Genomic DNA, 14382 nt, shown 5'->3' on the forward strand with positions numbered 1-14382 from the left:
TGTTTCTTACACCCCAAATAATGCTTACAACCTCTAAATCTCAAACCCACAAACCACTATTTACAAGTGTTGATTCGGAGATCGATATTTTTCATGCATATTCTAGCACTGAAGGCAGCATGCTGAGGAGGGATAACCCAACTTCATTTATAATCTTGTAAAACTTAGTGCCTCAAGTTAGGTGCTTTTTGCATTCAGAAATGAAAATAAAACTTGAAAAATTACCCCAAAACACTGAAAATTAGGGAAAGAAACAGACAAATGGAGGAAGATTTAAAAGAAGCTATAATTAATTTTGGAAAGAATTTTCTTACTTTGTCAGGATTGAAAAGAGGCCTTGCTTATATGGAATTATATGTTTTACAGAGAAAGAAAACAAGAAATTATTATAAAACACATTTTCCCCAGGAGGTGAAGGCAGTGGGCTGGCCAGCCCTTCTAAGGACAGCTCCTGTCTGATGAAAACGAAGAGTTCACCTAAAAATGAGAAGCACATTTCTAAACCTACATTCTTATGGCTCCCATTTCAGCTTAGTGGCTGCAATTAGCAATTAAACAGGAGAAACAAATGTCTGTATTTTGTTGCAAGAGGGTTAGTTTCATTTCTGACCTGGAAATGACGGTACAGACATACAAGGAGCAAAAAGTCACATAACATCAGGAGGAAAACATACCATGTTAGTTGGGATGCTCAGATCATGCTGCATTAATATGCACACAAGGATTAAAAGAATTAAAAGCCTTTAAAAAAGGGGATGTTTGGTTGTTTTGTTGTTTGTCTCTTTTTTTTTTTTTTTTAAAGCCATGTAGTGTCATTGCATATTCAACAACAGCCCACTTCTCCTGCAAAGCAGTACGCTGGGTTTGAAAAAAGCACCCAACCCCACACGGCTGTAGAGAGAGCACATGTTACATCAGACACAGTACCTGATTTTTCACTGCACAGCTTGTCAGCTAGATAGTCTGCCTCTTGGGCCATAAGTGAGAATATTTCATCTTCATACTCCTCTACGATACTTTCCCACTGTAAGGACGAAGGAAAAAAAAAAAAAAAAAGAGGATACTCGTACTGTGCTCTTTTTTTTATTATCTTTTTTTTTTTTTTTTTAAGTTAGAAGCAAGCAGGGCGGCTGCGAGGAGCCCTCGGCTCGCTCTGCTGTCCCTGCCCTGCTCAGCCTGGGGATGAATGGGGGCTGCCTGAGACAGAGAATTCATGCTACCAAATATTACTTAAACTTCATGCCCAGCCTCACTGTCGTTTTCAAAACCACATTCATGGACTTGGGGGGGGGGACACCCCTCCAAAAGGCATTTCACTTGGTTAGGGACACCACCTCCCCCCCGCCCCTTTCAACACGGACTCGCGGAGGAGGCATTCGAAATTTAAATAAAACGAGCCCATTTTGTAGTCTGATATTAGCGGTGACGATGTGCCATAAATGCAGCTCCCCGGCCTTGCAGATGCAGCTGTGATTTCAGTGCGGACAGAGCTGCCGAGCACCCCTCCTCCCAGCATTTAGGGAGCTGCTGGCAATTCACCTCCGTGCCCCAAAAAACGCATCCCTACCCCGGGATGGGTGCGCGAGTGCAGGTCCATGGGGATGCAACAACCAGCCCGGCCTTTGGCAACTTGAAACTCGGGGTGCACGTTCAAAGGGAATTCCTGTCTCCAAAAACACAGCCTTCAACCCATGAACAAGGGGAAGCCCTTTAAGGTGGGCAGAGAAAAACCACAGTGCAAGAAAACCTGCCTGCTGGAAGTCGTACACACACACTCACACGCACTCAAATAAAGGCCATTTGTTGTGCTTGACTGAAAAAAGTCCAAGCAATACCTGCCAGGACATGCCAGCACCGTGAGCTGGCAGTGACAGAGGCAGAGCTCTGCCTGTGCTCCTCACTCTGCTCTTTTCAACTGCTCGGAAGGCCACGGCCAGCACAACCCTATGGCTTTTAATGGTCTGTTTGTTTGTTTTCGTTCACTTTCCACAAGAGTTAATAAAAAAAGGAAAAAAAAAAAAAAAAAAAAAGGAGAGGCCCCAAAAGCAGTAATGAAAAATATATAAAATATAATTTTGAAGAAGGCACTGACACGAAGCCAGCCGGAGCATCTTGGTGTTTTTAGCAGAATTAGCTGAGAAAAATGCATCTCTACACCACAAGGCCTCAGGAAAAAAAAAAAAAAAAAGATGACATCCTTCCCCTCCTCCCCTAATTTGTCTATAAATATTTGAAACTCTGGTTAACAATCTGGATTTTAGCCACTTGTACAATTCCCTTATTTCCTGCACATAAATCTGCAGAGATTTTTTTTTCTGGGAAATGTTAATTTGTATTTAATCACTTAGAAAAAAAGAAACCGCAAGTAAAATGTAGTTTATAACTGTTGAAGTTTAGGAAATTTGTAATGAATAAAGCATCTGGTCTAATCCGTGGGTTACTTCTGCCTTTTGTAAATGCTTTATTCATATTTATGAAGCCCTAAATAGATCCAGATATGTTTCTAAATAACATTATAAAGCATCTGACAAAATGCAGTGTTATTACAAAATATTCAGCCAGTTTCTGTGAGGAAGCAGTACAGACCATGTTTAAAATATGGAAATATTAAAACAAGGCATGATCTGCATGAATTTCCTAGTGATGGGAAAGAGTGGGCACACTGACACAGCTGTGGCTGGAAAATAAAAGGTTACTTGTTTGTTCTGTTGGCCTACCCCAAATTTCAAAGGTTGGTAAGCATCAGATTAAATACTGATTTTTTTCTTTTTTTCTATAGGCTGCATAGATTTTTCTCCCCCCGCCTAGGAGTAAATCCATCCCATCTCCTTTTCCGTCCCAACAACTCCGTCTCTGACTTGGTTAAAGAAACCTCATGGAGGAAAAGACTGATTTTTTTTTTTTGGCTTATTACATCACCAAACCCCCACACTTCATGCAGATAATGCCTAGTTAGATGGCAGAAAGAGCACAAAGAGCATCCCTCTCCCTATGTAGAACCGTCGACACATCACATTACGCACAAAATTTAAAACGCCAGCACCAGATAAGGTGGTCCTGGAGAACCTGCGTGGGCCTTTCAGCTCACACCCCGTGCCCCCCACGCCCCTCGCCCTCCTCCAAAGCCAGCCTCCCACTTGGAAACCTCCCGGCAGCCCGAAGACACCGCGGCGAAGGGAGACGGCCGGTGGTGGACGTTCGGGCCATGAAAGCCCTTGGCGCTCCAGCCACTTGTTTCTCTGGTTGAAGCGGAGTTTGCCAAAAGTCCTGGGCTCTCAGTTGTTGCTCTGTCTTTTAGCCGCTGCTCACCAGCTCAGATGCAGCTGTTTAATACCTCCCAGGGGTTTTGTGCAGAAAATAATAGCTTACAAAACCTAGCTTCTCCCAGGTTCTACTATTTCAGCTTTATTTCCGAACAGCTGGTCCGTGTCTTTGTCCATCCCCTTCCCTCCCGGCCGCGGTGAGAATTCGGCAGGAAACCTCTGGCTGCTACCTACACCCCGAGAGCTGCCACCGCTGGTGGTGGGGGTCAAAGAGCAACCCTCGCCCTTGGAAACGGGGACAAAAAAACCCCCAAACTTCGCGCCCCGTCTAGACAGGTCAAGGTGCAAGATGCTCCTCTCCCTGTTGCGTCTTCCGGAAAGGGGCGTGAACCGGAGCCAAGTGCACAGCAAACACCCGCGCCGCATCCCTGCCCCTTTAGAAGACTTCTTTTTTTTTCCCTTCTTCTTCTTTTTCTCTCCACCCTCTGCTGATCAAAGTAGGAAGTTTTCATGACAACCATAGTCAAAGGGCCTGCATCGCAAATGAACTCGATTTCGGCGATGTTGATATATCCCGGCTCCATTGTCTCTTTTCAGACACAGTATGAACCCTTCCGGTCTCAATGATTACATTACAGAAGGACTTTCACATGTGGGCTTCATTTGCACAAAGGGGTTGCCTTGCTTCACCACCATCTGGCCACAAATCAGATAAATAAAGGCAGGAGAATTAAAATTAAAGCTTAGAGGGTTTTTTCCCCTCTCTCTCTTTCCCCCTTCATCTTCTTCTTGCACCAGGCCCATTATGAAATCCCTCCCTCCCCCAGTCACATACAGATGGGGAGTCTACTTTTTATGAAAACTGGGAAGAGCAAAAAAAGTGTCTAAAAAAAGAGACACACACACACACACAAAAAAAAGTCTGGGAAAAGCAAAAAAGTGCCTAGTAGAAAAAAAAAGGACAAACAAACAAAAAAAAAAAGACAGCAGCCTTTTAATCCCAACCCTGTTTGTAGGGCAGCATAACTTATTTTACAGTAAAGACAGTCTCTCACAAAACCACATTTTTCTATTAAAATTCCATCACATCCACTGGGATGCATTTTTTTTTTTTTTCAGGAAAACATAATGTTTTGCAAACTGGAAAATAAAAGCTGGTGGGGGAAGAAGGTGGTGGCAAAAGTGAAGTTTGAAACTTGTGCTCCAAACTCTGCTGCTTCTTCCTATCACCAGGACAGGGACTGCAAAGGCTCCAGCAGCTCAGGCACAGAGCAAGCACTTTTCCCCCCAAAATTCCAAGAAATATGCGGTGGTTTCTGAAGGCAAAAAATTAAAACACCTGTGAACACAGAAAGAAGGTTTTACAGCCCTTACAACAGAAGGTGGGACTCAACCTCAGTCTACTTTCAGCCCTGGCATCCCTTTTACTGAGGTCAGTGTTGCTCTGGGAGGGACTGGGGTGTTTTTGCAATCTGACTGCTCTAGCAATAAATTGCACTAAATTTCATCCCCTTTCTACATTTCCAACCAGGACAGTAATTTAAGTTAGTTGATGGGGAAAGGCTCTTCTTGTGCCTGTGTTTCTTTTCACTTAGAGACATTCAGTATCTGCAGCAGAAGGGTTTTACTCTGCAAGTTTTTGGAAAAAGTGGTTTTCTATGCTTATACTCCAACTAATATTTAGGTGTGTAGTCAGTCCTGCAGCCCTTTCATGTGCCATGGTCAGGAATACTTGAGTGTGGCTGAGCTAAAGCCTGTGGATGCCACGGGGTACCCTGCCCAAACACAGGGCACTCCCTTCTCCTGAACATTTTCATGTGCACCACAGGCAAGGACTGAGCTGGAGGAAAATGCATCCAACATGTGATGATCTCCACAAATTTACAGAGAGGGTTTTGCTGTGTGAACTTTCTTTTGGATGCACCAAAAGTAAGTTTTTGTGCACGTACTAGCACTTCTGTGATGTGATTCAGGCTTTTATTTAGTATCGTATTTAGATTTGGGCTGTATTCCCTTGCTAGAGTAATGAAAAGTATTTGAGAGATAGCATAGACATAGAGAAGATGAAAAAAAAAGCACAAGAGATTAACTTGCCAAGAGCTGGATTTACAAATTTTTTTTGTTTCTGTCTAATAAATTATAGATTGGATGCGTAATCTCTGCATAACTTTGCCTTGCCTCATGTGTTTGGAGTCAGATTCACAGTTTGGGTAGGAGCTATCCTTTATACAAGCCTGTTTCTTGTAAACCCACAGATGCAGAAGCTGCCAAGACTATCTATCAGTTTCTGCTGTCTGTTTGTTGGATTCTACTGAGGGAAATTTTTGCAGACATAAATGCAACTGGAATTTAAGCAAAGTATTTTTTTTTTTTGCTGAGCTGTGCTCTGCCCGGTGTACAGGGCTCCAGGCAGTTGAGAGTGCTCTTTCTGCAAGTGTTTTAATAGTAAGAGAGGAATAAGTATTTGGACAAGTGGTGGAAAACTAAAGCCTTTCTTTCTATACTGTGAAGATTTTGAATAGTACTTGTCAATAAAGCAACTCCTATTGTAATTGTACCGGAGACATGGGCCTCCACCCCGAAAAAGCTGTCTCAGAGATACTAACCTCATTAAAATATGAATGAAAAGGCAGCCATCATTGTAATGGGAGAAAAACATGTACTCAGCAACAAACTTTATCTTCTATCTTCTGCAAAAATATAAATATGATTTTTCATTGCATTTGATGAGGAGATTGATGAACACAAAAATGTGTTTTAAAGTTTTCACCTAAGTCACAAAATTTGCTCCTTCTCTCCCTGATTTTTCTTCTACTGAGCATTTCAAAATTGGAAGCACCTTCAAATAATTTGAAATCTTTAAAAAGAAAAAAAAAAAGGTATTATGTTTCTTTGGGGCAATTTTTTTGAAGGTTGAATTAAATTTGCTTTTGTTTTTGTGGGTTCCCCCCCCCCCCCTTTTTTTTTTTTCCGGAATATCTCATCCAATTTCAAAAGAAAACAAGAGAATTCATTACAGACTACTGTGACAACACCTTAATAACAGTCAATTATAGGGTGCTCAAATGCCTGTTCATTACTATGTCTCTGTTAATCTAGTCCTAAATTTCTTGCTTGATAGATACCACAACTGGCCACGAATACAATTGCATTACAAAGTGCAATGAAAAATATACAAAATGTAGCTGCAGGAAGAAGGCAGTTTCAAAATAATCGAACTGTCAATCCAACATTTGTCAAAATAATTAGACATATCTGGTCATTTTTTTAAATAAAATATGGACAGACTTGGAATGGATAATATGGGAAGGTTTCGGTTTAAATAGGAATTGTTTCAATGACTTGGAAATAAGTCTTTAAAATGTTTCATGTAGTTTAATCATTATCTTTTCATCCACAAAAGTGTTCAAATCATTTTTGATATTAGTTAAAAGTCAATATTTAGAAGTGAAAATTCAAACCTCCTTTGCTCTAGGCTAAAACAGGAGCAACATGAATGCTGAGCTACTCTAAAGGCTGATGGGATATATAATTAGCTATTATGTTAATTGAATCCACTGTGAGTTTGTTGTATGAGATTTCTTCATATAATATGCAAATAGCTTCGAAGGTTTAGTTTTATTAGATGATATAATTAGAAATCTTCTAAAGGACTGAATTCTAATGAGGCGTAATAAAGCTTTGTAAAATATCTGTTTGCTGGCTGAGCAAACTACCTGGGCTTAATCAATACCAGGATGTTTGTTGTGTAATGGCACATTCTGAAGAAAGTTTAAGAATTTACCTTTCTAGTCCCATTCATCATAGTTTTATTTTAGGGGAAAGAGAGTTCATTTTTGGCAAGGATGGAGATTAAATTTTTGTAATAAGTAAGGAGGTAGAATTCTTGTAATCTGAGGGAGGGGAAATAACTTAAAAAAGAAACTACTTGAATTCTGCTTATCAAAAATAAAAAATAAAAATAAAAATAAAAATAAAAATAAAAATAAAAATAAAAATAAAAATAAAAATAAAAATAAAAATAAAAATAAAAATAAAAATAAAAATAAAAATAAAAATAAAGATAAAAAAACCCTCTCCCATCTGTAGTGTCAGTTATGTGTATCTCTTAAAGATCCTTAAAGTGAAATGCTACATGAGCAAACTTAGCCATTATTCCTGCCATTAAATGCCTGCTTCAAGCAGATGTACATACTTTAGCTTCTGTAGTGTAACTAATCAGCGTAACTTCACTTTCAGTAAAATAGCCCAACATGTTAATATGTGGAATTAAACACTCTCTTCTAAAGAAAGAAATTCACACCAGGGTATTCTGGAGGCTGTCCTGAATTCCACCTTCACATTCCTCTTGCTTTAAGACCACCACCAAAGACAAAGCTTAAATGATTTTAGTTAATGCCAGAATGACAAAAATGTGTATTCTCTCATCTAGTTATCCTTGTTCACAATTTAGACTGTGCCAAGGCTGCACTGTTCAGTCTTAATATTAACTGAAAATAATAAAGACAGGACACTTTGCACCGGTGTAGCATTCAGAGAAGGGCATTTTTTCTCTCCCTGTCAACAACAATTAGTAGCAACACATTAGGAAAAAATCCGAAGTGCTGATTTAAGCAGTAGGTTTAAAGAAACCTAGAGGAAGCATGGTCCCAGTAAGTGGCCTGCCAGCCTGCTGGGAGGAGAGGCAGAAGACAGCACAAACTGCAGCCAGGCGAGGTGTCCATGCAGCCAGGCTGAGGCTACCTAGCAAATGTTCATTTCTTTGTGCCTTACCCAAATACTTCTGGCCCTGTGCTTCACAGAGATGCTCTCTGCAATGCCAAAACTCTGACAAACCCACACTTTAAAAAGGCAGTGAATATATTGCCATGAACATATTATAAACTTACTGTGCTTTGCACAGCATATTATAAAACTGTTGTACCTAGCTCTGCATGGAGGTTACTGCATGGTACCAGTAGCTGTCCATTAACACTTTTCTGATCCATGCACATGAAATCTGCAGCAGCAAGTGCTTGTTCCTCTGAATAATGAGAATTTCAGCATGATAGAAAAGGATAATACTGTACACATCATTTTCAGCTGAAAGAAAAAAAAAAATCATTGAGTTTGTTTTTCCAGGTTCTGCCTTAAGATGTCCCAAAGTTGTTTGTGATCTCTCAGAAATTCCCCGCACTCCCCAGCACCATTTGAGGAAACAAACACTCAGTCAAAACCAACCTTCCTCCCCAAATGTGAACTTTATTTGCACTCTGTTTTTATTTCTTCTATCTGGAGAAGATAGCCTGGAGCAGCCTTCAGAAATCAGGACTGTGCCCTGGAGAATTAGTGTCAGAAGAGGATGTTACCTGTTTGCCTTGCTTGCTATCCTCCCCTTAACCCCCGAGGGAATAAACCCAGGCTGATTCTGCCTAATGTTAATTAAATCACTCTGTTAATTAGAAGTAAAGTGCTTTAGAAACAAGCAAACAAAGGGTCCTTTCCCTTCCTTGCTCTGCAGGATGAACTCAAATGCATTTATATGTTGACTGGATAAACTCAGCAAGCAAAAAGGACTGAGAAGGAGCCCATGAGCTTTGATCATCCCTTCCCACCTCTTCCTCAGGCACAGGAGCTCTCCTAATGAAGAGCTGTCCACAAGGGATGCTGGACACTGCTAGGAAAGCCTGGCTGGGCAGAGAGCCTGGGAAGAACTCATATGTGTGACAGAGTACTCAGCAAAGGAAAGAAAATACGAAAGAAAATTGAGTTTGAGAGTCTCTCATGCTGGAGCAGGTCTGTGTTCAGACCCAGTGGCCACATCTGGGCTAAGACTCAACAGGCACCATTGCAGGCACTGAAAAGCAGCTGCCTGTGCTGTTGGACTTGGCCTTGGGGCAGCTCTTTGGAGGGGACATCTGGCCAGGTCTGAGGGGTGAAGGGCTCCAGAGGCCAGGCTGGGGATGCACATCCTGTCTTGGGCATCACCCTGTCAGGAGGCCTCAGTGCTGGGGAGTACACTGAGGAGTTTCCCTGAGGAAAAGAGGGCTTCCATGAACTGCTGGCCCACGGGATTCCCGTGGGATACAGATCTGGGCAGAGTAACAGCATCCCTGGAGCCATCAGGTCCCAGAGAAGGGATGACACTCCCCACTGAGCCCAGCTAGGCCATATCCTCCCTGGGGGTGACACCCTAGACTTCCTGAACCTTTTCTCTCCATCCCTGGGAGCAGGTGAGTCAAAATGGTTGCTACTCCCTGGTGCTCAAAACTAAAACAGCAAGTTCTTCTCACTGCTCCATTAAAGTTGTAATGTTAAAGCAGCAATGTGCCTGCCAGGGGATAGTCTGTGACTGGAGCACAGGAAATAGCATTTCAGTGGGAAGCCCCACTGAAAATTTTTAACCAGTCTTATACATGACAGAGGAAAAAATTTTCTAATCTGTGGACAATTTCTATGCACCACAGATTTCCATGCTAAAACCTCAGAATTTCTCAAACTCCTCTGTCCTCCCGTGCCAGCAGTCTCTGCTCAGGAAGGCACGTCTTCAGCCTCCCCCCATGCTCCCTGGGGAAATTCTCCACATCATCCACAACGCTAAACCTGCACCAGGAGCCTCCATCCGCTGCTGCTGCTCGCACGCTCCCAGGACTAGGAAGGGGTGGTAGGTTTCAGCTACTTGGCTGCAGCCCTCTAAGACCACCTATAGACTTAAGCCTGTTAAATTAACCTTAATACCTTCATTATTCCTCTGCTGGATGGTAACCATCTGGCCATGACTTCGAGTTACAGTTAACCTAGGCTCCTGCTTAGGTTTCAGCTGGAATCCCTGAGTTTTGCCTGCACTGTCAGAGCAGTGATCGAGGCTGGGACAGGTTTAAGCTCGTACATGTCTCCTCAGCATCAGGAGGGATGTGGATTGATGAATCCTATTCCAGTTTACCCCAGAGCTGTGTCAACTGTACAGTGACTGCACACACTGATCCTCTGCCTGTCCTTTGGTACCCACACTCATCCTTCCATGAGTGCAAGGGTCTGGAACAACAGGTCTCCATGTAAATGATCCTTTTATCTTGGCTTTTCTCTGCGCCAGGGACTCAGTTAAAGCAGTTCCATTTCCACTTAAAACTACCTCTAACATGGCATTAGGAACATGTGTGCTACTCAAGCCAGAGCCCTCCATGTCACCTGAGGGGATGGATTTTGTGTCTCCCCTGCCTACTCCACCCTCACTCACTCCACTGTGTCTTAAGCTACTCACATACCCCTGAGTGCTGGCACAAGGGACACTTCTCACATCCCCATTCACTGGCCCCTCCTCTACAACAGGGCCTTCTCTGCCCTCAAGGTCCCAAGAGCACATCCCTCCTTTTACCAGAAGTGATCACAGAATCACAGGATCAATTACTCTGGAAAAGAGCTCAGCGATCATTGAGTCCAATCTAGGACTGAACACCACCCTGCCAATTGACCGTGTGCTGAGTGCCATGTCCAGTCTTTATCCGTAAGTATCTCCAGGGATGGTGACTTCAGCACCTCCCTGAGCAATCCATCCCAAAGTCTAAAGGGTGAAATACATTCTTGTGGGCAGCAGCTGTGGGTGACATTACCCATCCTCAGTTAGCAGCAACAGATTATTTTCCCTTCCCTGTCTCAGAACAGAAGGCAATACATCCTTTCTCTGCCTGAGAAAGCTCTTCCCAACTCTGTTAGGTCACTCCAGTCCAGTGACACAAGACTTGAGGAGAGAGCATAAATTAGCAGACAGAAAAAAGACTTTGCTAAAGAAACAGAGCCCTGGCTGGGCTGCCATGCCTTCTTATCACATCTCATCACTTATGATTTCTTTTTCATTTATTTATAGGGCTTTCCATTGCATGCTGCACTGGCTTTTACATGTCCAGGAAACAAGAAGTGAGCAGGAGGTTTACTTGAAGAATGTTGCTGGGTCACAACGTACTATAGAGCCATGGCAAATTGTCCATTTGATGTGTGCTTGAAAACATTGCACAGAATTATGTTATTCCCCACCTACAGTCAGTGTTCAAAGCATTGATCCTTTGACTCCAGTGTATACCTATAAGTGTATACCTATAACCTTAACTGTGTGTGTTATATACTAAATATTTGTATCAAGCTTATGGAGGGTGTCCAAGCACACTGGATCCAAAATGTCCAGAAGAGCCTCACTCCAATTCTGCAGCACAAAATAAATCTCTGAGTGTGCCTGTCTTGAGAAAGGGCATCCAAGTGCAGTTTCAATCTGCCTGAATGATGGACCAAGAGCAGAGCTGATCCAGGTGAGCTCTGCACACAGAAGGACAATTGGTTGCCCAGGAAGTTTATGTATTTTATGCCAGGTTTCTTATGGCAATGCAGATTCCCAGCCTATATCTTGTTGTTATAAATCCTGCTCAAAAGTGAGGAGACCAGAACATGTCCCAGCTGCAGAGCCCTGCTCCTGCTTTCTGCTAGACACAGTCAAAACTCACAAAGCTGGGATGCCTGGGACATGGACAAGGACCACAAAAATCACAGGTCTGCACCTCACTGCCCCAAAGAGCATTGCCAACATCTCAGCAGCCATGAGAAAACCAGATACTGCCTCTTCCTTCAGTCTAGACAAAAACAAGGGCATTTAGCGTCTGTGAAAGGTATTCTAGGAATGCTGAAGATTTTGTGGATTTTTACCTTGTCTTTTTCCAAAAAATATCTACTGCAAACAGTTCGAGCTGTCCTCCGAGACATCAGCCTGCATACCTGCTCAGAGGAAGCCTGGATACCTGCTCCAGCAGAAATTCATAACCTCACCTATGAGCAATCTAAACTGAGCTTCCCTACCCCCCAAAAAATTGACTCTGAGTAACTTAGTGGTGAAAAGAGCCCCAGTTGATAAATAAACATCTCTGAGTAGTTCTGTGCAGACTTATCAGCTATCACTTACCAGAGGCACAGGGGATTATCACCCCAGCTGGCAGGAGTGGCTGCCTCCCTGCTGCACTCACAGGTACCAAAGGTCAGATCCTTCCAGCCATTTGCTGGGACTCCCCACCTTTCTCCAGGGAGTTAACCCCCATTCTGCAGAAAACTAAGAGCTGACTTTACTTAAACGCTGGGAAATGTTTATACACGTATGGAAATTACCAGTAAGAACTAGTTTGTGATTTTATCTTACGGGGATGGCTGTCCCTAAAGCATCCCTTGTGTACAGCTGGTGGGGCAAAACCCAAGCCTGTCTGTTTTTCTGTTGAATGCACAAAGGTATTTGGTAAAATTGGGTGTTATCTCAGTTAAAAGAAAATATGGAGAGCACTTAGTTTCTTGAAATAATCCAAATTTTCTGAGTTAAGCCTTTCTAATTTCTAGCTTGGTTTCTAGAATGTTTCTAGGGATGGTGTATCCAAATATTCCAAGCATATTTTTATGGGCCATCTGCTCTAAGGATATATTTGATAGTGCCTTAGATACAGCTGTATAACTTTTCCAGACCACCCTAAACATTTACGAGTACTTTTTTTACAATAAAAGTGAAAAGAAATCTCTAAATACCAAAGTCATCTGTTTTCAAAGCAAATGCAAATGAAGGGGGATGATTGTACATTGAAAAACGTGGTACAAAAGCAGGCATACCTGCATGCCGTGAGCTCAATACCATGAACATAAATCCGTGTTGGACCCCAGGCACCCCCAAACACCCTCCTGTCCCTGATTCCCCAGCCCACAGCCACAGACTCCACGTGATGTTCAGGAGATGATTATGAACATATTACCCCACCTAGCACTGCTGAGGAAAGGCTCCCACGCTGAAGGGAGTCACAAATAATTAAATGTTTCAAAACACAATGGATATGACATGCTTTCAAAATAGCATCTATAGAATCACTTCCACTAGGGCGAGGAGCTCTCGGGAGGAAAAGCCCTTTCACTCACTTCAGTTGATTACCTGTATAAAAGGGCTTAATTTCTCTGGAGCGTTTCCTTTCCAAATCACCTCTTTTCACCAAAGCCATTGCAGCAGGAGTGGCAGGTACTCCTACAGCCCATGAGGTGATGCTTCCCCAGACAGATCTATGACGATGTGGGTCCCGGCTAGACTTAATTATTAGCATGCAATTAAAATATTTTAAAAAGGGAAGAATTGGGAAAAAATTGCTGTTCCTGGTTTTGCAGCTCGCTGGCAAAATGCCCAAGCTATTTACCAGGTCTGACCATGATTTGAGTCTTCAGGATGCTTCAGCGATATCTGGGAGGTTTTCTTGGAAATCACCTTTTCCATCCCAATTCTGCTAACCCAGATTTTTTTGAGAGATGCCCCTTTTTTTTGCTGAGTTTGACAAGCAGAAGGTTCCTGAAGGATGTTGACATCCTCTGGCTGAGAGCCAGGCCAGCTCTTGGCCTCCTTCAACACCCATTTGGGAAGAAGGGGTTGCCCAGCACCTTGGCCATGGTACCCTGTGACTAAAACCTTGCATTTCTTTGGTGGGTTCCTGGGTTTGTGTCCAAAACTGGTGATACCATTTTCAAATGCATTTTGATGGGAGATACTTGATGGTCTGTGGTTTTCAAAGATTTCCTGACTTCTTTCAGTGAAGAAACAGTTGTTGGGGAATTCAACTGCAATTGCTCTTTAAGCAAACCTTGGTCAGGTGAAAATAATTTCCTTAAAAACTCTCTCCACATGTTAAAATCAACAAATACATTAAATACTTAAAAAAAAAAAAAGTGTGCCATTATAAAGCTGTGTAAAACAACCAGATACCCAAAATTGTAGGGAAAGACAATCCAGGACGCAAGGAAATTATACCAACTTCTGTCACCTGAGATGAGCTGTGATCAACTTCCCATGACCAGTGATTTGAACAACTGTCCTTCCAACCCTCCCAGACTAGGGCTAAATCAGGATCTGTGTCCCATTGACAGCAATACTATTCTTCATTTATTCTGATGGAAGCCAGATTGGGTCACTGGATACTTCTGTGTTTATTACCTTAACATGCTTTTAATTCTTCAGTAGTGTATATTTATATCTGGGCTTCCTGGGGGGTTTCTGATCTTTTTTAAGAATAATTACAACCTGCTAGGAAAATGCCCTTAAGTTCTATAAATACATTCTCAACTCTGATCTTCATTTTACACAGAT

The 14382-nt window shown here is 42.4% G+C and overlaps 1 protein-coding gene across 1 annotated transcript; it reads right to left on the reverse strand.

Moving 5' to 3' along the window:
* Nucleotides 1-597: 597 nt before the first annotated feature.
* On the reverse strand, nucleotides 598-3847 carry CNPY1 (canopy FGF signaling regulator 1). Its single transcript, XM_062505338.1, is given in 4 exon segments — nucleotides 598-1024; nucleotides 2718-2804; nucleotides 3138-3239; nucleotides 3746-3847. Coding segments are annotated over 4 exon segments (492 nt in total). The 3' UTR covers nucleotides 598-823.
* Between the last annotated feature and the right edge of the window lie 10535 nt (nucleotides 3848-14382).

The sequence above is a fragment of the Cinclus cinclus genome, chromosome 1 (genome assembly GCF_963662255.1).
Source record: "Cinclus cinclus chromosome 1, bCinCin1.1, whole genome shotgun sequence".
Lineage (NCBI taxonomy): Eukaryota > Metazoa > Chordata > Aves > Passeriformes > Cinclidae > Cinclus > Cinclus cinclus.